The sequence below is a fragment of the Apteryx mantelli genome, chromosome 15 (assembly GCF_036417845.1).
Source record: "Apteryx mantelli isolate bAptMan1 chromosome 15, bAptMan1.hap1, whole genome shotgun sequence".
In the NCBI taxonomy this organism is placed as follows: Eukaryota; Metazoa; Chordata; class Aves; order Apterygiformes; family Apterygidae; genus Apteryx; species Apteryx mantelli.
This window is the reverse complement of record NC_089992.1, coordinates 14,569,592-14,596,132: the sequence shown is the minus strand read 5'-3', so window position 1 is coordinate 14,596,132 and position 26,541 is coordinate 14,569,592. Positions and strand designations below refer to the sequence as shown.

At 36.7% G+C, this 26,541-nt stretch overlaps 1 protein-coding gene across 6 annotated transcripts; it reads right to left on the bottom strand.

Moving 5' to 3' along the window:
- Positions 1–841: 841 nt before the first annotated feature.
- LOC106496488 (tropomodulin-3) lies at positions 842–26,541 on the bottom strand. Of its 6 annotated transcripts, XR_010885737.1 has the most exons (12): positions 26,479–26,527; positions 20,124–20,177; positions 19,265–19,451; positions 17,701–17,857; positions 10,775–10,897; positions 10,059–10,148; positions 9,421–9,551; positions 8,138–8,245; positions 6,693–6,836; positions 6,210–6,354; positions 4,963–5,103; positions 842–3,964 (listed from the first exon to the last, which is right to left on the bottom strand). XR_010885737.1 is itself a non-coding variant. In XM_067305740.1 (10 exons), exons 2-10 carry the CDS (start codon positions 19,388–19,390, stop codon positions 3,933–3,935), a joined length of 1,056 nt encoding a protein of 351 aa, XP_067161841.1. In that variant the 5' UTR covers positions 19,391–19,451; positions 26,479–26,541; the 3' UTR covers positions 842–3,932. The 6 variants fall into 6 exon arrangements, 1 of the variants encoding a protein (XP_067161841.1); XR_010885734.1 differs by lacking the exon at positions 20,124–20,177 and having other exon boundaries at positions 26,479–26,541; XR_010885736.1 differs by lacking the exons at positions 20,124–20,177; positions 26,479–26,527 and adding an exon at positions 25,826–26,021.

Genomic DNA, 26,541 nt, shown 5'->3' with positions numbered 1-26,541 from the left:
GGACTCTTATCTACTTATATCTGTGAAAGAATTATTTTTCTTTCCCTCTATGCCTACACACTGTCAAATTTGGTTGAAATAAGACAGTTCAAAACTCAGAGAAGGGTGCACAAGTATTTAAGACTTGTTTTCAAAGAAAACACTGAGCTGTTGTAGTAAAATTTGTATTTTCCTGCAGCAAGAGCTGGGAATTGAAGGAGGAAACAGATTTAACACATTTTAGTAGAAATCTTTCGGGCGGAAGCAAAGTTAGGTCTAGTGAATGGCACAGACTTGCTCCACAAACACTTTTCTTGTTTCAGCGCCACAGAGATTACATCCGCAAGGACTACGAGGTTAGATACCTGTTTCCTACCACAGTCCCAGTCTCAACCATCTCTAAGGGAGCAGCGGTGCTGGCAAGTGCGTTACGTGGAGAGGGGCAGTGGCTGTCGAGGCAGGGAGCTTCCCAGGGACCTCTCCTTAGGCCTATTTACAAGCATTTCAGCCAACTAGCAAAGCTCTTGTGGGGAATGGGTAGAAAATAGCAAACAACTCATGAACTGTCTTACTACCTAAGGCTGTACAAAGCAGCCTAAAATCTCACCCCATTTCTCGTTTACTTGCTTGTACGATTTGAATTAGATTGACAATATGCTCTCAGTCTTTTTATGGACTTTTACACATTCTTTTGTCAGATGCTACATGAAAATCAAATTCCAGGTCAGTAGCCCTTTACTTCCACAAGAATCATTTGGTAATCCACTTTCCCACTGGGGGGGGAAAAAAAAGTTTGACAGATATGCATGGGTTAACTTTGTGCAAGTTCATGTACTATTAAAAAAACAGAACAATACAGAACTTTAATCATTCAAAAATTTTACTGTTTTACAATCTGACAGCATATAGTGCCAATATGCTAAAACACTCAATTCATATTTCCTCAATGGAAATTTAAATTGAACACTTGCTCGTTTGTAGCTTACAAACAGTATTAAGCTGTAGAGAGAATGAGGCTATTTCTTTAAAACACAACAGTAAATAGATAATTCTTTTGGAATATAATTTGTTTTCATGCTTAAAGAGTGGAACCCAACATAATTAATAATGTGTAGTCATTTGACTCCTGCATTAAGCCTGGAAAATAATCTAAAAAAATAAAAAACACACACCATCTTTTCTGGAAAATGGACCTTGTGTTTATGGTAGCTGGCTATTAAAGTGATACCACTTCTGCACTCAGAAATGAAATCATACACAAGATCTCACTACACTTGAAACCATTAAATCAGAATATTCACTTTGCTTGTTGAGACTGTTTATGATTCCTGGCTAAAGACTGAATTCCTTCATTTATTCCAAAATGGGTGTACATCATAGGCACAAAAATAATTGTCGTAACTTCTCCATGCACCATGCCAAATGTCCTTCAATAATTCAGAGGGCCAGACCCTTCTGACTGAAAAAGCCAATTTTCTATGGTCAGTCTGTCAGATTTCTATCCTGGAAGTGCCAACAAGCAGTCAAATATTTAGCTGCTACCTACACAGCTAAGCCAATTAAAAGAGTTCCATTACTACCATCTGTGACAGGACACCTGAGAATTGCAACTTAAAAGCCTCTGACTTTGATTGGAGTATAGACCATTAAGCAGATAAACTTGATTTTAAAAGTAAAATAAAGAAGAGATTTTGGCTACCGTTTCCATAATCCAGACTTTCATTTTTCTCCTTCATCTTCAGGTAGGAGATAACTGCATAATCTTGTTAGATAATGACACAATAAATCATCATAGAAACACAGTATGTGAACAGATTTCATGAACGTGTAGCCCTTCAACAGATGAAGGAAGATATTACAGCCTGCTTTTTGACACAAAATGATTATGGTGCCTAGTAGATAAAACACCAAGCACAGCTTTAGACAACTCTGCACATGACATGTTTTGGCCATATTTATACAGCACTATTTGTAAAAACAGAACAAAAAAGAAAAAAAAAAAGCACAAAAACCACCCACTTAGTCCACTTAGCTTGTGAGTGTATGCATGCTATAAGAAGTTAAAATTCAAAACTGCATCTAAAAAAAGTCCTTGAAAATTTATATAAGCCAGAAATAAAAGAAGCCCTTTCTATTGTTATTCATCAGATCATTCTAGTTGCTTCAAATTTATAGTATGTAAAGTCTTTGGTTTTAATAGAATTAATTCCAGCTTGCTTTTCAGAGCCCGCATTTATTTGGAATTAGTTAATAAAAGGCCAATTCTGAAACAAGAAAAGAAATGTCCTTCTATAATTATAAACCAGTTATTTACATCTTCATTGAAGGTACTATAATTTAAAATTCTCTGTACAGTTGCAATAAAATTGGAAGTCACCTCCAGAATAAAGTCTGTCTTTAAAGATCTAAAACATGATTTGCAGCAGAATACAACATGGGCACAGTGAGAGAGAATTGCTCTATTGAATTTTTATAGTATAAACATACAACCTAATGCAAAAATTTCAGTCCTTGACATTTTCTATACGTAAAATGCTCACTGTATTATGATTCTTTGATGAAGTCAGTTGAATTCTGTTGCTATAAATATAGCTGAGCAGTTCTTCAGAACGTTTCTGAATTTATGATCTCGTTAAAACATTGAGCAATCTAGTACAGTACAATCCAAATAAACTTACATCAAATAGCCTCTAGATTTCATGTTATATCAAAGAAGTCCACTGTGATTGTGTACAGAAATTGAAGTGATTCTTGTTGCCATATTAGTTTGCTTAGATACAGAACTTTTTAAATATTTTAGTAAGTACTATGCGATATAGATTTGACACTGCATATTGGTTAATTTCTGCATGTCTTATGTAGTGTTTCAACATCGAGACATGAAGTAGAATAGAAAGATCCTTTCTTAAAAGTGTTACTTTACTGTTTTATAAAAACTGATAGATTTATATGAAGGATAATAGTTTAATGCAACAGGTTAAAAAAGGATTTTTCCATCTGCCACTTACTTAGGACACTAGTTTTACAGTTAAGGCTGCTTTTCCAATACATAATTATGCAGACTTTAACAAATGCATGTCCACTACTTCTAAAGAAATTGATACTATTTATCTATTTAGATAAGGATTTTTAAACAAAGAATATAAACTAAACAGTGATGATGAACATATGAACTCAGTCTAAAAACATGTCCAGTTTAGATACAGAGCAAGATACAGTTTTGTGACTTTAGAAATGACTAAAGATTTAGGTGCAATAGAAATACTGTCATGTTTGCAAGGCTCCTACTTTAATTTTTATTAGTCCCTCACAAATCTCTTGGGACAAGAGGTCCTTAACCAATTTATGTTTTGTTTGCTTTTTAAAGGGGTGTCTTTTAAACTTAATCACAGTATCAAGAATGAATCAAAAGAGCAGAACTACAAATAAGATAGTTGTGAAAGACTTCTCTTCAGTGCATATGAACAAGGCTGAGTAGCTCTACATAATGAGTCCAATTGTTGTGTGAAGAATCCCTTATCACTAAAGTATTGTTCTTAAGAATATACACATCCCTCCACGTAAATAAGCACGCCTAGATTTTCCAGCAAACATTTAAATTGGGTTATCTGCCCAGTGATCTTGAATGTCCCATTCTTTGACTACAGACAATTACTCCATTGATTTGTGTTTATATTTTTAGTGGAAAGCACAGCAGAGGTCTTGAAATACAAAAAAGTTTTTTTAAAAAACTACATTACAGAGACTGGTGCAGTTACTCTGTCTCAGTCTGAAAAACGTGATGCATACCACACAGAGTATTAATATAGCTTTGCTTTAAAAGGAGTGGGGTTTCCAGTCTTTTCCCTTCTAACCCAGGTAAATGAAGTCCAAGATTGCCAAAGCCCACAGTGAATGAGTGTGCCTCGAAGACCCTTGAAGTCTCAACACAGTTCTGGCAGCAACAAGATTTACTAGTTGTCTCCTTCAACCCTTCTCTTGCGAACTGTGATAGGAGAGAAAAGAGGATTTTACTATTTTTTAAAATCACTGAAACTACTTTAAGCACTTCTACAACATCAGTAGTTAAGGGAACCATGTTAGTGGTTCCCCACTTGTGTCTTAATTTCACTTAGTTCAACTTAAGATTATTAACACTTAGTATTATCCATCATTTAAATTTATGCTTTGGCAATGCTTATTGTTATTCATGACAATCATTTTACATTTGGTTAGCAGATTTAACAAGCTACACGATTTTATATTGTCAGTTTCTAGTGGTGGAGAATTAAGTTTACATGACTTCAAAAAACAATACAAGAGTTTCACAGTATACCTTAAGACTTACACATTTAGCAAAAAAACTCAGGATGTTATATTCAATAGCCTAAAAGCATTCCATTTATTAATAAAAATTATTCAATTGTCAGAAACTGCAAGAGCAACAAAAATTTTTGAATAAAATCACTAAAGCTCACATGCTGCTCAGTTAAAAATATGCAAGATTCACTGAATGACTGGAGTTTTGCTCAGTATTTGTAGCATTTTTGATTGATACTTTCTTTTTCCATAGCAAATTATGTTTCCTAGGGAAACAGAGGGAAAGCAGTTTTGTTTTTCCCTCCCTGTCAAGAAATGCTTTAAATAGTGTAAAATATAATCTGAGTAGGATAAACGGTTTTCAATTAATGCTTTAAGTCTCATATTTAAAACACTGAAGCTTGACTCTCTATAAAGCCCATGTATTACTTATTTTGAGAGAAACCCATAGACTTTTTAATCTCCATTTTAATCCAAATTGTTTTCTTCAGTGACAAGTTATTCATACCTATTTTCACCAAATTGCAAGAATGGATGGAAAAGATTCTAACTTTAGACTTCTCCAATCATGCAGTTAAAAGCAATTTGTACACAGTTTCAGACAAACGAGAACAGGGAAGTAATACAACACAGTGTGAACAAGGTAGAAAGAGGTAGACTTTTTTTTTTTTTAAAGAAACGTACAAAGACAGAGAGGTGAGATTTTAAACATCTCAGTTTTCAGTGCTCAATACCCAACTGGGTATCAGAGTAACCTGTCTCTGTAGCTTCAGGGTTGGAGAGATGAAAAGGCATTTGCAGAAATTTTTACTTGCATACTCCAGACTAAGAAAGCAAGGAAAAAAGGCAAGATATCAGTAGAAACATAGATTTCCAACAGTCAAATGCTAAAATGAGAGTTTGCAAAAAGAGAAGCCTTAATGACAGGAGAAAGACACTTGAAACGTTATGACATAAAAAAAAATTTTGAAATCTATTTTGAGAAACAGTTACATAGAGTCTCTGTGCCTTCCTTCTCCCTCTATGATCTTAGCTATTACTCTCCCCCTTCTCTTTCAGAGCTGTTCTTTTCCACTTTGAACTTTACTCAGAGGGAAGCAGATCTTCAAATCAGACTCCAACTTCCCATGTCATTCGCTCTCATCTATTCCAGGACTACTACTACTAAACTCCCTGGTCCATTTTCACACCAAAAAGATGTGAAATCCTTACAATGTTACAAAGCGTCTAAAGCCAAGAAGTTTAATTAAGCGGAGTTTTAAAAAGTAATTCTATTTAAATAGATTGACCATATTATCTGGTTATAGTAAAAAGCTTCAAATATTTCACATTATTATATAAATGATTTCTGTTCACATGTGATATTATTAACCAATTTTCTGCTGTCCCATTTAGTTAAGCTCCAGCAAAGTTTTTTGCAGCCAGTTAAGATGTCACTGCTAGCAGCTACCTTTACCATAGAGGCAGGGAAGATAACTGTGCGTTAACAGAACTCTAAGGGAACAGGCAACCCAGTCCCAACCACTGCAGATGACAGACAATTCAGTCTCTGCATTCCAAATAAGACTGCGTGTATGTGCAGGGAGGAGAGCATCTCACACTAATAATTTCTAGTAGTGCTTTTAAGGAGCAATGAATTTTATCTGAATCAAAACTGAACGATTGAAACGACCTCCCTTTTGCCACAACTTACCTGTAATTCAAGTGTTCTTCCTTGTTCTAGACTATACTAAAAAGTCCAAAACTCATACACTGAACACCCCATAACAAAATAAAAGAACACCACGCAGCAAACAGAAGAATAGGAGTAAAGCACAGAAGAAATCTGAAACATATTTACTCACATTTTGTTATCATTATTATGTCAGAAATGCAGAACAAAATCACCTGTAGAACCTGTGCCACATTCATTTAATAGTCACGGGTCTTACCCAAATCATTATTTTTTGTGATAGCTGCAGCTGCCCTGGCTCGAGGTCCCTGCTGTGTGAACTGGTATCCAAATTTAAGGATCTTGGTGTTTTCTTCAAGCATCTTGGCAATTTCCACTTCTGCAATTGTTCCCAACTGCTGCCTCTATTATAATAAAGGATATAAGACATTAGAAATTAGGTTTATTCACTCCTCACAAAAAAATATCAGAATACTTTCATCCTATTAGTCAGCAAGTATTAAACTGGAAAGCATAAGCTCGTAACACTTGCTTGTCCACTTAAAGCACCAGCAAGCACAGAAGTGACCAGGAATCAGCTTCAACTGGATGCTTATGAGACCCTTAAAGACGATTATGCACGGGGTTACAGTATTTAAAAGCAAAATATTTTGGAAAGTTTATCACAAGCTACCATCTGAAAATATGCAGTCAATTAGGGTAGACAGTGCACAAATACTGATTTTACCCCCACCTCACTTACCTGGTTATCGATTTTGATCTCCATTAATGTTTCATTGTCTTTCAGTGCATCGACCAGTGCCAAAATTCCAACTCCAGTGATGAAATTTGATTCTATGTTTAAACTTTTTAACTTTGTGTTTACCTTCAACATATCTGCAAGAGCCTTGGAATGCAAGAAAGCATCATTAAAACTTTAAATTGTGCTATATTACATCAAACCGTGGGACAGACAGTGATAACTATTTGCACTAACTAGTTCAGTAGGAGCAACATGTAGAGTTACACTATGCATTTATGATTAAGTGTGCACTTATTATTTGAGACTGAAGTGAATGTTCAATTAGGCTTTATCTGCATCCCCCTGTTTAAAAGTACATGGTCAAGAAAAGGCCTGTCTTACTCTGTTACAAGCTAAAAACATACACAGAATATAAATTGTCTGAAATTAGCATATTGGACTAATTCCATTTTGTAGGCCTTCAGAGCATACAATGAGTAATGCAAGCTGCTAAGTGGTAAAAGGACAAAAAAGGGGGTTTAGACAACTGAAAGGAGAATTAGATATGGTTAATTTGTAAACAGGAGATTTGACTTTCAGAACGCTTCTGTCTGCTGATTTGGTTAAGTAGTAAAATTCAAAGCCTTAAAAAGCAATACTAATATGTACTTAAAAAGTACTTTAATGGAAATGGCAAATACCTGATCTTATTTCTGATAAAATAAGAGCAGGTAATTCCTGATGCTTACTATCATAACCTTTAATTTCATAACCATAACCTTTAATTTTTTTTTTGTATTAACTTAAAATGCGAAAAAAAAGACCTCTACACTTTATTACAAAATGTTTCAGTTCTACTGAAAAGGAATGTTTTAATTGACCCAGAACATAGCTTTCAAATGTTCATTTAATAGAATGTTTCAAACTTATTTCAATCTAGATACCCTTCACTAATATCATGCTTAATATACCATTGCTTTGGGCCAATCTCTGGTAGCAGGGAGATCAGAGAAATACATATTTTACAATTAAACTACAGTTAGTTGAAAAATATTATGAGTTTTTCAATTCTCAAGTGTGATTCTTATGTAAGTTTTGAACATACTACTGACTCATGGAATGAACATTGGTAAACCATTAGGAAGGAAGAAGAACAGGAAGGAGGTTAGCAAAATGACTTTAGGTGAAAAATCAGAAAGGGGTTGAAGAAAATCAAATCAATTCTCATTCATCTCATACATCTTATGCCTTGCTGCACATTTGTGAACTAGTAAGTATTTAACAACTGTGATACAACAAATGTTTGTTAAAAACAGAAAACGTACTTTATGATCTAACAGAAATTAACCATTTTCATCCCCAAATATTTAAACAGGATTCAGTTCCAGCCCTTACCAGTTTCTTTCCAGACTAACTTCCCTTGTTCCCCACTTAAACACATTAGCAAAAAAATCCATCTCACTTACAACAGCAACAGGATCATTACTTCGGGTGGCTGCAAGGCTAAAAGTCTTCACATGTGTGTTGGTTTCTAAGGCTTTTGCAAACTCTTTCAGTGTTGGAATTGGGATGTTCTTGAATTAAAAACAGCATTTTACATTCTTGAGATATTTATTATTATGTTTATTTTCCCCCCTTCAACATGTCCCATTATCTTATTCTTTTTACAGCTAAATACACTATAATATTAACTATCATTGGTCTCAAACAGTCTCACAGTAAAGGCCCAGATATGAGGCAGAGCTGTATGTAAGACTCAACAGCTGTTAAAGCCACCAATTCTATAAAACAAAGTCACCTCTACTATACATACATCATGGCCACAACAGAAGTGTTAAAAATGCTTTCTAGCTGACTTGGAACTGTTACTGAAAAGCAGAATTTATGCAAACTAACATTCTAACTATCAATATCAAATTAATCTCACACAATTCAAGAATTAGTCCTTTTTCTCATCAATATAACAAAAAAGATTTAAAGTGATGAAAGCAACAGAATGTCATCCTTTGTGTCCTACTAAAAATATTTCCAGACTATGCCAATTCACAGTTTGAAAATTCTGGCCATTTAGTAGCAACCAAGTGTAAAAGGAATAATGTTAGATAATTACATTAATTAGGATAGCAAATTTCTCAATTTATTATATTAGTGTACTTCTGTTACCTTTTTAGGCATTTATTTTGGCTGGTATTTCTCTCTACTGTACAATATTCTTAAACCACAAATTGTATTTTCTACCTTTAGTGTGAGCAGTAAATAGCCTGGGTTAACATTTTGTTCTTTACATTGTAAGTCAAAATGTTGTAGTGCTGTTTTCATTCATGTAAATAAATAAAAGTTTTAGGTGTGTTTAAAAAACACAACTGTTACATTTATGAGCAGAAATGCCCTTAATTGCTGACAGCTCTTTTGTACAAGAATCAAAAGGATGTTAGGTACAAGTATGACTTTGTTTGCAATAGCTGTAACTGAGAATATATTCATCCATAAAGAACAAAGGACTCAAAGAAATAGTTAACTCTATGATGAAGTTCCGAGACATTTTAAATACACATTTGGCAAAAGATACCAAAATGGCTTATCAGTTTACTTTCAGGTTTCTGATTTGAGATTGCACACATTGCAACATTTAGGCTTACTTTAAGTATGGCAGCCTTTCTGTTATCAGACTGTCTTACAGAATTTCACAACTTAAAGCATCTTTTACTGAGAAAAGGCAGCATATTTATTGTAGACTTAAGGTAACTACCTTAATATTATTTAGATTAACTTCAACAAGATGGGAATCGTTATCTTTAATCCTTTGCAATGTCTCCTCCACATTTGTGGGATTTGGTGGTTCATCAAAAACAGGCAACATTTTTTCACCTTTTACTATATCTGAAAAGTAAGACACACAATTGAAATCAAACAGGTCACATGTATTTGCATAGCAAGTAATACACACACTAAATATTAACTGTATTTAAACATCATTTGATCAGTCTTTACATCTCCCCCACTCAAAAACATACCATCCTCTCCTGACTATATTTTCATAAAGTTCAATTCTTTTCCAAAGGCCTTCACAGCCTCATTCTGCTTTTCTCGCGCACCAGTTCTTTTCAGAAAGCACACAGGAATAGAATTACAAACACACACACAAATGGGCTTACACTCACTTTTACCCCAAAGTGGATTAACTGCAGAATAGATTTTAGTATAGATAAAGGTATTTTACGTCCACCCTTGCCATAACTCAACCAGTAATGTTATAGACATGCATGTTTCCAATTCAAAACTGAACACTATCAAGAACGCTAGTACAACAGAAAGTAATTAATGCTATAGTAACGACTATGTGCAGTACAAAGAACTCATTTATTTAGCACTTGCATAAATACTTACTTGAGAAGTTGTCTTTGCCAACCCCATTACTGCTTCCTACTACATCACAGAACTGATTGTTTGTTATCAAGTTGGACATTCCCAGTATAGCTGGAAAAAAAAAAAAGACAGAACAATCTACTGTTCCTGGCCAATTCAGCTCAGAAGCAGAGTTCCTTTAAAAAAACAACAGATCGGTGTAAAACACCAGATCATCAGTAAAATAATCCATTTAATCTCTTAATAACTTAAAAGTAGAAATAAATTTCATTAAATACAGACTTTTTAGTTGCCTTCCACCTAGAAAGGCTGTCAACCTCACCAGGTTCAGGCATCATAGTTATAAGTGCAAATCAGTCATGATATTATAATGCACAAAACTCTTGATTGAAACTTCAGGAGTCCAGTTCTACAAAGCACATAGCAACACATTCTTGCAGGTAAGAAAAAGCAGTAGCGTACACATAACAAAAACCCCTCAGTCTGAAGGATGAACTTAAGACATTTGATTTTCAGACTCAAAACCTATCAGCAGGTTAATTATTTTGGCCTGCTAAAAGCTAGCACAAATCCACAATGATGTGCTACGAGTGAATTGGCACATAACATGATCTAGTTTCTACCACAACTACAACTTCATATAGTCAAGTTTCAGATGACAAATATATCATAACATTAATTATAAGATCATTCTTGTCTGAATATGCACCCGCCCATTCACATTTTAAAAAGCTAACCTGCAAGGTCACATAATTCTGTGTCTGTGGCACTTGTCAAGGCTTCCTCCAATTCTGGATCAAGAGATATTTTTTCTTCTGTATAAGACTGTACAGGCTTTTGTTTGGGGATAAATATTTTCCCTGGAGTAAAGGAAAATGAAAAGTCTGATATTACTTTGTATTATATAACTATTTATCCTTAAACTTTCCTATACTTATGGAATACATGATACGTTTAGTAAATCTGGAGAACAAGAGCAGCAGGAACAACATAAAGCAATGAGGTTTCTTCTGTTTGTCCTTGAAAGTCAGAGATGAGAAAAGGGCATAAACAGGAGTCCCATGTTACTTAAAATTCCAGACTTGGAGTCAGGATATAGACTCCTGAAATCTTATTTGTTTCTTTGAAGTATTAGAAAGCATTATACAAGCCTACATTATAAATTTTAAACACCCTAGAAAACGCGCCTGTAAAGAAAATTCAGTATTGCTAGAAAACAATGACTGATAGGCTTAACTGCATCAATGGAGAAAGGCACCCAGGCAGAGCTGTAATTTGAATATGTCAGATAAGTGGGATATCCAAGAATCATCTAAAAATATGGACCAGAATATTCACTGCAATTTTACAGCATACCTTCTACTTCTGATTTTGGATGTTAACTGAATTTTAAAGAAAAAAAAAGGGATGTCTGACCTGTTTAAGAAAACCAAAGTTTGTGAGTAGCAGAAAACAAGATACTAGATTCGTATTCTAACACAAATTGCCAAAGAGGCTATTTTCTAAACTGTAGAAAGCCATAGAAGATACTTGACCTATAGAAAGGTCACACAAGATTCAATGAGGGGAAAAAAAGAGCAGTAGTAATATCACATTCTGCAACAACCTTTTAGCTATTACAGACAGATAATGGGAAAAGTTATTTTAGGGGACATGCATTATAAATAGAAGTCTGGAAAGGTAGCATAATTTCTGCTGAAAAGTTAGCGTAAGAACCAGAAAATGAGAGAGTTACTCTAACAGTTATTCTTGAAACAGTTCAGATTTGAATGATTTAGGGCAAGCTTATCAGAACAAAAAAGTCTACAGCAGCATAAAATTGACAAGAGGCAACATATGCTTAGTTCCAGGGCAAATTAACATGGTATACAGAAAGCTTTGGTACTGTTTGACAGAACTAAATCCCTTTGAGATAAGTGATTCATGCAACTAGAAAATCGTTAATCTAATTTTAAGTTATTCGAACTTTTTGCATGTAGTTAAAGATTGAGAAAAATGAGAGAAAGATTGAGAGAAATACTACATTTTTAATACATACATACACATATATGTACGTGTATATATATGCGCATGCATACACACAGGTCTAATGACGTTAATAAGATGCAATTTACTAGACCAAATTAAAACACAGTAGATCTTGGCTGTTGGTATGTCTGTAAAACACCTGATGTATCAGTCAACATTAGCACTCAGCTTCTTTGCCTTAGCTGTTAGAAGATAGAGAACTGTGGGAAATTGGTTCCAACTTTCTTTAACTATCTTCCAAGGTAGGAAGTGTCAATAATCTTCCTATAAAGTCTCAGTGGTAATTCAGCAACCCATCTTCCATATTCCTCTCTAAGGACATTCAGATGCACATACAAATGAATCATTCCAGCTCATTCCAATTACCCGATGACAGTAGCCATCACATACCAGAATCAGACTAGCTGGTCACAAGCCAGAAGCCTAAGAAATTTCCTTCATGTTGGATACAAGTGTATCTTGTTACATGTTTGGACTAAGACTAAGTTTAGCATTCTTAAATACCTCCTAGTGACAAGAAACTTTATAGGCATGTTTCAGTTTTAATTCTGGGAAATTCAGACAAATCAGGATTTTGGTTTCAACATTTCTGGAAACCAGCATCTGAAAATACATTCCAGGTTCTACAGCAAAAACATAACAAAAATCCATCCACCTTTTCTCTCTCCCCCCAAATTTCCATCTTAGATTACAATAGTTTGTGGACCATTTTCATTTTAAAGGAAATTATGTATTACTGTTAGCACAATTAGATAGAAGCATATCAATTTTTTCTCCTTAACAACACAGTATGACGACAAAGATTTGTTGCTAGCAACACAGTATTTTTGTTCTTGGGTTGCTATCACTTTGGAAAGTTGTATAAATGGTCATTATCCATATTTAGAACCAGAAACTAAATCTCCTTATGTAACTGTTCTGACTTACAAACAGTAGCTGAAACCAGCTGAAATGCATTACCACAGATACCACCATTTTGATGGACAGTGCAAAATAAACTGTTTGTGGTGATTCAAGATTAACAGAAGACCTTCATAAGTGGAAGGCCTGGGTGAAAAACATACAAGATTACTTTGATATAATTGATACAGTACTTTGGTTACAGTACCCAAATTTTATTTTGCCAGTATCACTTAAAGGGGCAAGAATAACTTTCATCTTAAATTGTAATTTACAGAAGAGATGAGAGAATTTGTTTGACCAGGTTTTCATTAACCTCTGAAACACTCAGAACAGACACACACAATCTAATGCCTTTCACTGTCTATATTTCCATTGTTTTTCCCTCAGTAATACAACTATCAAGCAAAGTGAGGATTTCAGACTACGAGGAGGGAGAAGAGAAGGTAACAGTGAGGTCTGAGCATCTGAGCCTTTATTCATATTGTCCTGATCTGCAACATCGGTGTATTTCACACACTTTTTTTTCCTTAAAGTTGGCTTCTTCTATGAACTACATGATTTCTTTCCAGAAATCCACAAAACCCTGCATACCTTAAGAACTTAAAGAGTATCTCAGTCATGCATTTTTATAACCAGTCTTGTCAAAAAAAAGTCCTACACTTGTATAGACATAAAAGAACATGAATTATAATCAAATTTTGTCTATTCTGAGATCATCTGTGCACACAGTTTCCAAAAGAATTTTACTTATTGTTGATAAGTTTTCTCATCCATGTTCAAGATGAAGTAAGGATTTATCCTATGCAAGAAAGCACGCAAAAGTAAATTGGGTATAGATTTGTAGCAACAAGTGCCTATATAGCACCTTAAGAAAGCATACTTCCTAAAAACGTGTTAAAAGGCATTTTTTGATATTGGAGATATTTTCTACCTGTGCTCTTCCGTCCTCCAAGAAAACCCTATCACCTTCTGTGATTACTTTGAGTTACTTAAATCAAGAGTTCTCATATTTTCAGAGTGCAGAACACATTCAAAGGCAGTCTTGGAGTGCATGTTTGGAGATACTTTTCAGTGCATATGTTACAGTACAGTGTCAACATCTAAAAGGCAGCACAGGAATCTGCTTTTAGCAGTATTGTGGGATCTTTCCTCACACAATTTTAACTTTGCTTCTTCTAAGCCTCTTCTGTTCATTTTAGAAAGAAGTCCAAGAAGTAATCCACTCATCCATCTTCATTTCACCATTAATGCTTTAGTTACACTAACGCTTCAGGCTTATCTCTGTGAACAATTAAAAAAAACCACCACACAACCAAACCTCACCACCCTTTTCCTCCTTTCAAATCCATTCAGCTACCGACTCCTGTGCTGTGCCCTACCCTACCACAAGCATTTGTGCAGCAGGCAGGAAGTGGGTGAAAGCAACTGATCTCAATTAAAAGCAACTTTTAAACAATGTATTTATTATACCAGGTTAGCTTCAACTTGGAGCAGTTACCGGTCTGGTTCACCACACAGCCCCTACAAATAAAAACTACTTTTTCTATTGTCAACTTCAGCAATTCTTAAATTCACAGGTTAGGAACCTCAGTTTCTAAAAGTTTGCTTCTGAAAAGAGTTCATACTTGTTTGAATCTTAAAATAAGTTAATAAAAATAAAAAAGCAGAAGGATAAAGTATATAGCAATTTCTTCATCCAAACAAACATAAACATCAGTTAGCACACTTAACATCATAGACTTCAAGCCAACACTGCAGCCTTTACTAAAGCAAAAATGTTAAAGGCTGCTTCCCTCCAGCAGTGTTAACTACAGCCAACTCCAGTCACGTCAGCTGGGTCAGTAGCAGTTTTTGTTATAAAACAGGTAACACCCATGTTTATATAATCTCTCATTTACTAGTTTTATCTCACCCTAGCCCAGAGTTCAGAGATTTACAACTCATACACGAAAGCAGCTGTCTCTCCCTGCTCCCCACTTCCAGGTAATGAACAAATACTTTAAAGAATAAGACCTCTGTGTCTTAGGAGACAATGATCTAAACTCAAGGCCTGTTTCCAAGACAGGTTTGGGATTCCCCCCACCCCTTACTATTGCAAGTTAAAAAAAAACAAAAAAAAAAAACACAACGTACACATCTGTACAGTCCATAAGACAAATAGCTTTCTTGGCCCTGAAGTGGAACATTTCCAAATATCAGGGATTTGATCACATGAAGAAACATGATATTCTGGTTATTTTTAAGCCAAGAAGGATACTACAAATTTCAAACAATACAATATAAAGAGGCAAATTTCAGAGATGTTTACATAGTAGTTTCTGTAATAATTATATATTCTGATCTTTTATGCCTTTAGCTACTACATTAAATGATGCACATCTTGGGGTTAATTCTAAAACAGGCCTTCCTTGCAATAAAATGAACTGAGTTCTGAATCACACACGACTGCGCTGTTCAAAAGCCAGAAAAGCTGGATCATGTCTACTGAAAGGTACTAGACATTACATATAGAATGATAATATCTAAGATAAGATTGAAAGTCTTGCAAAAGTCAAATCATTTAGCATATACACATGCTTCTATATTGTTAGTACTATTCTTACACCCATGAAAGCACAATCCAGCGCTCATTCAAGCTGGCTGCTTGCTGGCAGAGCAGAACACAGTCTAAAATCAATTTTGCAGTATTCTATTTGCGGAAAAGGAATCCAGTGTCACCTGAGGACAACTGAATACAATCTCCTATTAGCAGTGACTCCAAGAATAAGAACAAAGAGCAATACTTGGCACATTCTATATGTCTTACGCTCAGTGAAGAGATTTCATCAATCCAGAACATAAAACCCACAATTCATCAATCACTAATTCTTACTATGAGACAGACCGAGGTTCATCAACTCACTTCTGAGTACAAATTAACACCGATTTTTTAAATTCAACTGGCAAGCAACTTCCCCAGTGTCACACTGCAGAGCCTGTACTATTTTTTGTTATCTGTTTACAGAACATGTAGCAGTGAGTTAGAAAACTGTTTTACATTAAGGCTAGTAGAACATGTTATTTTGTTCCAGTGCTCTTGTATGGAGAATGTCAGTTCGACAAGTTGTTTCTTCAAAGCTCCTACAAGATCTTAACTTCATTTCACAGCACATAATATACATTTTCCTTTAAAGACCAGTGATTGTTTGAAAGGCAAACAGAGAATACAACATCCCAAATTCTGCTGCAAAAAAAGCAAACAGTAATTTAGATCAACACAAGCCAACTGTGCAGGTCAATCCCAAAAAGCTCTAGACAGGTGACTACAATTTTAGCCTGACAATACCTTCTGGCTGAAATAGCAGGAAAAAAATTGTTAAAGCTGAAAACACTATATGAAAAGCAAATCTACATAGAACAAGCTTATTTTAGTAAGAATGCAGATGGAGAGTCTGAAGGAAAATGGCATGATTAGAAGAGCACAAAACATTGAAATACAAAGCTTAGTTTATATAATATTTTGCTAATTCCTTGCACTCCACAGCACAAAGTACATTATAAAGGTTAGATGTGCTTTTGTCCCACATTAAGCATGATAATTCTCATATGCTGCTGTCCAAAGAGACATGAGGAGCCTATGTGATTTGCTCAGATGTATGGAATACACTTCAGAGCAACAGAACCCCAAGCTTAAGTCTAGCTTCACCATTTAGATAAAAGATCCTTCTCTTGCAAGTGTCTTGCAAAATTCTTATTACATCTTTACGTAAAGAGATTGAGACAAAACTAGTTTTGTTGAAGATACCATATTTTTCTAAATGGCATTTCATGAGAAAGTTGGTTTCATGGATGTCTTGGCCTGAATTATTTCTCAGGCAACAATGGTTTACTGTATGGTTCAACACTTAATTGGAACAGAATGTGACTTAAGGCCTTAAATCTTGTTTAAAAGCATGGGGGGGGTGTTTTTGTTGTTGTTTGGGGGGGGTTATACACAGCATTCTTTTAGAAACTAGATCAGGCACTGGAAAATGCAATATAAGAATTCAGGGGTCAGGGAGAAGACTAAAATCCAAAACAAAGATTTAAAATAGCAGACCTTAGTAATGTGTCCACTCTATTAGGTCAACTTTTCCAAGCTTTTTGTACCACAAACCATTGCCAGATTTCAAAGCTTCTTGCAGTGTTAATTATGTAATTATTTGTAATTATTAACTAATAATAATGATGCAATCTTATTAAAACCTTTCAGCAAAGATATTAGAAAGACAACATGACTGCATAGACCACTTACCTGGCCTTACTGACCTGCAGCATCTTTGATTATTTGGTATCTACCATGGTAAATCATTCTACTGCTATATTTTAAATTCAACATAGTATTACAAATGCTACTGTTTGTCCTCAGCAGCCCAGAGCAAAAGCCACAGACACAAGAGCATCTGTTATTATTGATACTAATCAGGCAGCTCTTACATTGGGGATACAGTCCCCATCAGAACTTTGCAACCTTTGATAAAGTCTTTCAGTCTTATTTCCTTCCCACAGTATGTGCAAATGTGCACCAAACCCAGCACCACAACGCACTTGAACAGGAAGTAGTCTGCCTCTGCACAGCAGCACTCATTGGGAAATGCCACCAGCTAAAAAGCATTAGAGCTGCCACTCCTTCAATAAACTTTGGTTCAGAGGAGTTCTGGCTGGTCCACTTCACATATTTCATAACCACCTACAGAGAGAAGGGTGTTATTACCTTTCTTTTCTCTTGTAAAAGGCACATAATCTTCCCTGTCTTTGTGCTCAAGAGCCTGCTTCTCCAAATATGCAAGGAGTCGTTCCCTGTCAAAAGGACCTGAAGCCTTTTTAGCAGTCTGGTCTTTCTGTCGGAAGCCTGCAGGCAGAAGTGCATTCTACAAAACAAAATGGAGCAAACAAATGCAGCTTTAAACAGTTTTAGTGAACACCTGTTTAGATCAATTCCCCCCTCCCTGAGGTTCAAACCCAATACATCATACTTTTTAGGCAATCTTGAATTCCTTGACAACTTTTTTTGGGGGGGTATCTATTCTTCAGATACCAGTGATTTAGAGTATACTGCACTCTCAGCAGAACTGAAGCAATTCTTTCTTAAGCACAACAGCTCCCAGCACTAGACTTGCTAGTTACTTTGCATTTCTTTTCCAGAATGAACTGTTTAGATGGGAAGGAGTAAATAAAACTCACCTGTTTACAGTTAAGACATACAGTAAGAAGGCTGCTTCTTCCACCACTAATGTCCATATGTTTCCATGTCTTGAGGACAATTGCCTATTCTATTCTCATTCAGTTAGCAACACAGAGATGTATTTCTACTTTTGAGGGTAACTCAAGGTTTTTTGCTACTATAATCCTGTTTCAGTTTGGGGGGATGAAAATCGGGGTGGGGGGGAAGGATATGCATACCAAAAGAACAGAACATGAGGAATTACAGACTGTCATAAAAAATGACCAACCGCTTTTGCCAGTTCTCTTTGGTTAAAATATCTATAAAGCCAAAGCCAATTAGCATCAGGAATATCTTGCCATGCAACAAAATAGGTGACCTTAAAATTTTTACAGTGATCATTGAATATCAAGCTTAACCTTAACCTGGTCCTATTAAAGCAAGGGCAGAGAAAGATTCAGAAGGTGAAAATATCAGAAGATGAAAACTCAGAATTTAGCTGTAATATCAGTGGAGGATATAACTCAGCTCTTCATAACAGAAAGCTAAAATATTAATTATGCAATACCCTATGTTGACATAATTGTTTAGGAACAGAGTATTTGCCTCCTCTTTGCAAAGTCAGGAAGAGAACAGGAGCAGATGTAGGCTATGAGATATGGGACCAGAAACCTAGAAGACTTTAATACCTCCCTCCCCTCAAACTGCAACAGTAGAAGCAACAAAATAAGAAGGGGATACAAAAGGGTTGTTTACCATACAACACTGGAAACAGGAAAGTTAAACCGGTCTTTCTAAATAAACTTTCTTTTCAAGAATGTCGCTAACAATAATTTTTCATTTATAAATAATTCCCAAAGAGCTTCTCCTGACAGTCCGCTTTGCTGTTTTCCTCTACTGCAGTCGCATTCATGTTGCAAAAGGAAATAACCACTTGAGACATCACATACACATATATTTTTTTGAGCAATATCATTAGCAGATTAGGAGAAAACTCTGTGCAAAAGTATACCAACTACAAGCCGAATTCAAGCAAAAAAAAAAAAGGCTCAAGTTACATCAGACTGGTTTCTAAACATAACAAAAAACAGAACTTCTCTTGGCTAATACCTACCTCAGGGTCAAGATCATCCAAAACAGTTTCCAGTTGTTTCAATTCTTCATCTGACAGTTTGCCAAGAATTTCATCCTCATCAAGATCTTTGTATTTGTCCAAGTCCTTTCGAAATGGGAGTGTCATGACTTGGGCAGTAGGAAGTTGCTCCAACACTCCAAAACCCAAATCTTTTTCTTAATCAGATCTACAGAAAGTTTTTAGAAGAAATAGGCACAGTTCAGGTAAATGTCCCAGTTATAAGTGTCTTCAACTTCCAAATGCATTTCTAAAAGGAAAGCTTTTACATCCAGTATTTATATTTATTATTCTACAATCAAAAGAGTACTAGAAAGCTCTCTATGCCTTGCTTCTTCACTGGCAAGAATCCTGTCCTGCCATGCCCTTTGCGATTAATTAAAAAAAAAAAAAAAACTAGTTAAGTTAAGCTATATATATTTTTATAGACTAATGCCAATGCCTAGTTTCTTTAATCAGAATTCCAAGGTGTTCCCACAGAGCAAGGTAGACTGAGGGGAAACCACAAAAAATTATACCTAGTATTTCTGAGCTCAGCTTACTGCCATCAGTTTTTACAGATACTGAAGTCAAACAAACAGTTAAGATCCTTTGTATGTATTGTTGCTGCTGCTGTTTAAGGTCAATTTTACAAACTGACTAAGAAAGATACAGTATAGGAGAACTACACTACAAACACGTGAACTAGGTAATAAGTAAGGACATGAGTCAGTAATAACTACAGAGGAAATAAAGGCTGTTTGCCTCCTGAGTTAATTATATCACTACAATGGAAGTCACATTTTGTTCTGTCAGATGAAAATTAAAATACCTTGATGGAAGGCCTAGGAAACATACTTACTTCCTAAGTAACTGCGGTCCACTCAATCCTACCCTATTCTTCTTTATTTCCCAGCTGACCAACAGAGGGCAAAGATGAAGAGAATCAAAAATTCACCATCAAAAATACAGAACAGACTGAATAGCTGCTCACTAAGTGTTGTATTTAGAAGAAAATCAGAGTCCTTCAAAAGACTTAAGTCTGTAGTACTTCTTGCTTACAAAGAGAGCATAGGCAACCTTGATTCTGATAGTCAAAAGTTTTGAGCATTTGATTTAGAAAAACACACAGTTTATGACTACAACGTTTAAGCACACAGATTCATTTCTCTCATTTTTCTGTAAGAAATTCTTGGATTTACCTTTTCCTCAGCCAAAATTTTGCTTCCAGTTGAACACACGAAGAAAAAGGTAACTTGAATGATCCTCTACAAATGAGGAAGAGCACCCATGATGTATTTCCAGAGCAAAAGCTAGACCCACACTTTCAGGTTTATTACCCTCTCTAACCTTTTTCTTGGTTCCAATAAAAATACTCAACACAGAAGTCAGGCATACAGCAAAAATTATTTGTTCCATGGAGCCAAAGGTCCAGTTCAGATGCTCACATCATATACACTACACATTACTTCATATCTGAAGTTAGGCTATACTTCAACTATACTTTGAAAACAGATCAACCTAAGGTTACTGCCTCTTAAAAAAAAAAAAAAAAAGGAAAGCTGTATTTACATGCCATGTTATATCATAGGATCCTGCTTACAGGATTCCTTGATCTCAGTTGTCTACAGACAGAAAGGTCTCCCTTTGAATACTGCCTGTCATAGTTATATACTGTGATATTTTAATTCAGAGACACTGAACAGACATGAGCATACAAAGGTCCATCCACAGTATTCAATAAAGTTTGCTTGTAAAGTAAATGTGGTAAATGTGGTAAAAGTTTAAATGTGGAGTTAGCAATGTATTTCAGTTACTTTCAGGATGTTTCTTTATGAAAAATATTAATGATATTAAGACTAGAACTTATTTGTAAACCACAGTTGACATTGATAGGACATAATTCTAAAACTAAACTACCAAGCTTAGGTTAAGGTCTCTAAAATTAAAAAAAAAAAAAAAGGAATTCTCAATTTTATGTTAAATTATGTCAAGAGAACAGTGTCTGGCTTACCCTGGGTTAAAGCCAACCATGTTGAAAGAGCTTTGACCTTTAACAAGAGGCCACAGACAAGAAGGTCAGAAACAGAATTTACTAGACACAGAAAAAGTAGAGTAGCATACCTATGTTTTTCAAAGCAATGTTCCAAAAGTAATCACACCACATGCTACAGTTTTCATAATCTTGTGGTCTTTCTGTTTCTAGAGATGCACAATAGCTGAAGAACAATCAGATTATAGCTGCAGTGGATGCCACACAATCTGCATGCAAACTTCTGATTCCTAGAGCCTTAATGTCTTCCCCTTCCTTACAATTTAAACCATTACACACTATCATAAAACATTTCCTGCAGCCAGTTACACAGCATTGTTCGTGACCAAGCTGCACAGTCTGAATCCTAAATCAACATACTGTTATTTTCCATGTTTCTGCATGTCCATTTACATTCAAATACTAAAAGCTACAGCTTTAAATGGTAATTATAAGGAACAGAATAGTTAGCATACTGCAGAATAATGCTCCCATTACTCAGATGAAGAGTACTACTACATGCCTGCATAACCATACCTTGCATGCAGGTAGGCTACACTTCCTTTCTATTAACAGCTGAGAAACGCAGTCACCCGCACATAACTACCTTTTACTTACTGCATTTATATCTTTTACACTGGAAAAACTACTCATCTTTTATAATACATTAATGTTCAGGTCACAGCCCTTGGTCTCACTTGTCTTTATCATAGGATCAACGTATTTGCTTCAAATGCTGTTTTGGCTGACTTGATAGCACCATTATTTGCATGTCATATCACAAGATGAGTTTTGAGGTGTTAAAAACAATTAGGTCATCTAAGACTTGAACTTCTAAAATAGCAGAAATGCCAGTACAACTCTCCGAAGATGAAATTTCAGTCTTTCCATCCATTTGCAAAATTCAGAGAGGACCTGGAGTCCAGTCACTATATATTTAGCTGTAACAGCTGGATTAGTAAGTAGACTAGAATACTCATGCAAAAAAAAGTGAAAAATAAATAAGGATAGCAAAAATATCACTAATTTTGTAACTGAGTCTTCTCCTTAGCAACAAAATAGAATCATTTGGGCATGGTAAATTTAAAAGAGGCCACAGAATGAGTTAAGAACCCAATTTCTAATATTATCAATCAGAACTGAACTATTTTTAAAATACAATAGAATACTTAACATGAGACACCTTTAAAAAGTTATGACTGTAACATTGCTTAGCACATCTGTATTACACAGGAATTGCTTGGCAATGACTTTCAGATCATTCCCTACATTAAAAAAAAATAAGGCATATAAAACATGCACATATAACATTCTAAAAATCAGGTTTTAAAAAAGGCGTCAAGAATTCTCATTGCCCAAATAGGGCATAATGGCCAGCTGACGCTATAGTCTCATCAAACAAAACCCTTCACTTCCTATTAAACACATTAAGACCATACTTTTTAAACTGACATTCTCATTTGCTTTCCATCAGTCACTGTAACAGTGTAGTGTGGAGAAAAAAATACATGCATAATTTAATTAAGTACAAAATCTTGGAAGGAACAGTGAAGTTATTTAGATTGTAAAATATTTGTGGCACATCTTACTGCAAAATAGTAAACAAAAACTAATAATTTCAACTTTACAAATACTTTACCCTTTTTATGAGCAGAGCTAATTTTCTTCTAAGTATCTTTCTTACCTTTAACATGCATAACGTTTTAATGGTAAAAGTCAAAAGGACTAATATTCTTTCTTTAACTCTTGGGAAATATCTTACCCACAGGAAACTACAGTCTTATTAAAGTCCACTGTAAATGGTTTCCGTAACTTGGATTCTAAAATAGAAGTGACATCATGAAAAACAAACTGAGCTGGTTTTGGCCAGCATGTTCACAGAGTTCACTTTAATCTCATGTGTTACTTTAGCATCTTCTTCCAATCAGCCTCTCGATGAACCTTAACTGGTGAAGGGGGGTCCGCAGGCAGAGTTTAGCAGCATTCCTGCATCCATCAAAGCCCTGAAACAGTTCCAGATGCTTAATGGAGCCTAATCTAAGCTTTTCCCCAGGGAAGTCCTACAGTGCCAACAATTTTAAGTTTCACTGTGCAAGATCATACATAAATAACTGTTTATGAACACTGTATTTACATTTGAAAGTTATCTTTATTTAACAAAACCAGAAGAAATATTACTGAAGAGACATATGGGCACTATTACAGTAATTCCAACAAGTTTCTTATGATGCTTTTGTAATATCTTACAATACCTCTGCTGAACAGTCCAACGGTGGTTTTCTTATCAGAAAGTTCTTAAGAACTAACCTGACCCTTCCAAATTTCCAGCTTGAGGTATGACACCTAACACTGGTCCTGTTGACTACTGCGTTAGCGCACGTTCACCAGAAGTCTGAGGCTTTGTATAAACAGTAGGTGGCATCTCATCTTTGCCTACACTTTCTCTCAGAGTAAGGCATTTCTTCCAGGCAGTAAGAAATGGCTATTCCAGGCTATTTTCCTACATAAACAAACTCAAGGCTTCATTCTGTTCTAAGAAATAATTCACTAAGTTTTATACATGGCAAACTGTGCTTTCCCAATTTGAGACTTGTCAATGCAGAGGATTAAGATGGACAGACAGCTAGTGCAGAACAACTAAAAGAACAACAAAGAATAAAGAGGTATTTGCCAATGTACTTGTTAATGGGAGAATCTATTTCCAGGTCCTGCTAGCTTTTCCTCTATATTAGAAGACGCTTGGGAAGCAAAGAAAGTTTGCTTTGCTGTTTTATACTTCCTGTACACCACTACACAGAATTATGACACAGTTATCTTGCTAGTAGGATGCACTGAGTGATGACTAAGTTGTCAAGTTAGTTTTGTCCAATAAAAACTTATTTCTATATGCCTATTCTCGAAGAACAATCATCCACACTACAAGACTGTATAAATATAACCATATGTTCTGGTAAACAACAGAGGTGACAGATTCAAGAACCTGAATTGTGGTGTGGAAGTGACACCTCGTGAAAAGGGTATGCAGAGAGTACTTCAGCACAACCATCTTAAAGACACTTCCAGACTTGCTCATCAAACTAGCTACAGGGCAGCTATTATGATCACAAATAAATACAGGGATTGGACAGGAGAACAGAAAAATAAGCACCTCAGAAAAATTTTGAAGAGGCTTGCTACACTTTTCCTATAACAGCTAAAAATCCCAGTTACCGCAGTTACTGACTGCCCCGAGGAAACAGAAGTTCCTCCAGCAGAAATCTTTGCTCCAATTATCTGTTCCCGCTCACATACACACAAAGCAACACCACTGGATCAGGCATTACAAAAGGTCTAGAATAAGGATTATAAATAAATAAATTGACTACAATTTTTTTCAGACAATGCCTGGATTTTCTTTAACAGATATGGACCACCCATAGAAACAGATACATGATATCTATTCTTCAAGGAACTGCCCGGGGACATTTCAGTTAATAAGCAACCCCAGATATGAGCTATCTGAACATTCATAAAAACATTCAGACACTTGCATTCATTAGAAAAGTGGCAAAATGTACAAGCCTAGAACAGAACAATAGAAGAAATTCACTTTATTCAGTTTGTGTTGCTTGTTTCTTGTTGTCTTTCATCTAGAACATCTGAAGCTGGGTGTCTGCAGTCATCTAAGTATTCTAAATTTGTATTTAATACTTTAACATGTGCAAGAGAAGCAAAGGGGTAAACTTCCAAGTACTAGCCAATTTCAAATTCTCCACTGCCTCAATTACTGTCTTTCAACATCTGCAAATCTAACATGCTAGCAAAACATTAGAATATATTAAGCATACTATAGCAAATTTAAAGCATATAGTAACTTCTCTAGAACAGCATTTATTTTCAACACACAATTTGCATCTACCCCGCAAAGAAGCAGGCAGATAAGCTTTCAGTATTGGCCTCCAAAAGTTATGTGCAAGATTCTCTAGAAGTATAGGAAAACAAGTACATAGACATGCAAAGGGGCCTTCTGGGCCTTGGTCATTTCTCAGTGCAAACATACCTTTCTAACAGGCCTATTTCCTGTTTGAACGTAGTCTCATGAGAGAAGTTCTCATTACCGGAAGACTTTTATGTTAGTGCTACGTAGAGTACATACCCTTCTCTCAACCATGGATATACCGGAAAAACATTCTTTGGTAATTGTCATTAACACGCATGATTTATAAGTTGTAGAAAGCAAGCTGAAAGAATTATGCTAACAGATCTACAGGCAAAATTTTTAACGTTACAGTTTTTAGATTTCATGGTGAAGTTGGGTGCTGGCTATGAAAAAAATCACAAATATCCTCTGTCTGAATACCCACCAAATACCCACTGAACTCCGCTCAATTTCTCTACATTCAGGTTCTGAACCCACAAAGTCATTTTAACTGTTACCAACAGAAAAACTGAACTGCTCAGGAGTTAGTTTTCCACTGTAAATATAAAACCCCCGTCCTATACACTTTAGCTTTCCACGGAGACAGTTTTGACCTTTTCACTCAAACACTCGCCTGACTTTTAATTCCATTTGCGCAGCAACACATCGGCCACCTGCAGCCCAGATGCAACTGCCCAGCGTAGGCGCGCGCGGCACGGGTTCCGCAGCGAGGACGGGGGCCGCGGGGGGAAACAAGCAAATATACAAACAAAACCCGCAGGGGAGGGCTGCGGAGCGCTGCTGAATCCTCGTTACCAGAAAAAACGGCGTTCGGGGGAGGCGGCGCCCCGCGGAGCCGCGGGGAGCCGGGGCCGGGCCGGCGGCACCGCCCTGAGGCGAGGCCGGGCCGGGCCAGGGGTTCCGCCCGCGGCTCCCCCCGACGAGCCCTGCGCCCGGCCGCGCCGAGCAGCGCCCTGCCCCGCGCGGAGGCTCCGGGCGCGGCGAGCAGCGGCGACAGACCGGCCGCGGCCCCGCGGCTGCCGGCGCGGCGGGCAGCGCGAGCGGCCCCTCCCCGCGCCGCGGCGGCTGCCGCTCCCGCCGCCCAGCCCGGCCCGGCCCGGCCCGCCGGGCTCCCCGCGGCGCCGGGGCAGCGGGCGGAGGGCTCTGCCCGCCGCCCCGCCCGCTCCCTCGCCGCCCCGCCACCCGCGAGGGCTCCCCCGCGCAGCCTCGGCGGGCCCCGCCGGCGCCGGCCCCGCTGCCGCCCCGCGCCGCCGCTCCCGCACTCACCGGGCGGCGGCAGCGACCCAGCTCCCTCCGCCGCCTCGCAGCCTCCACAGGGCAGCCCGCCCC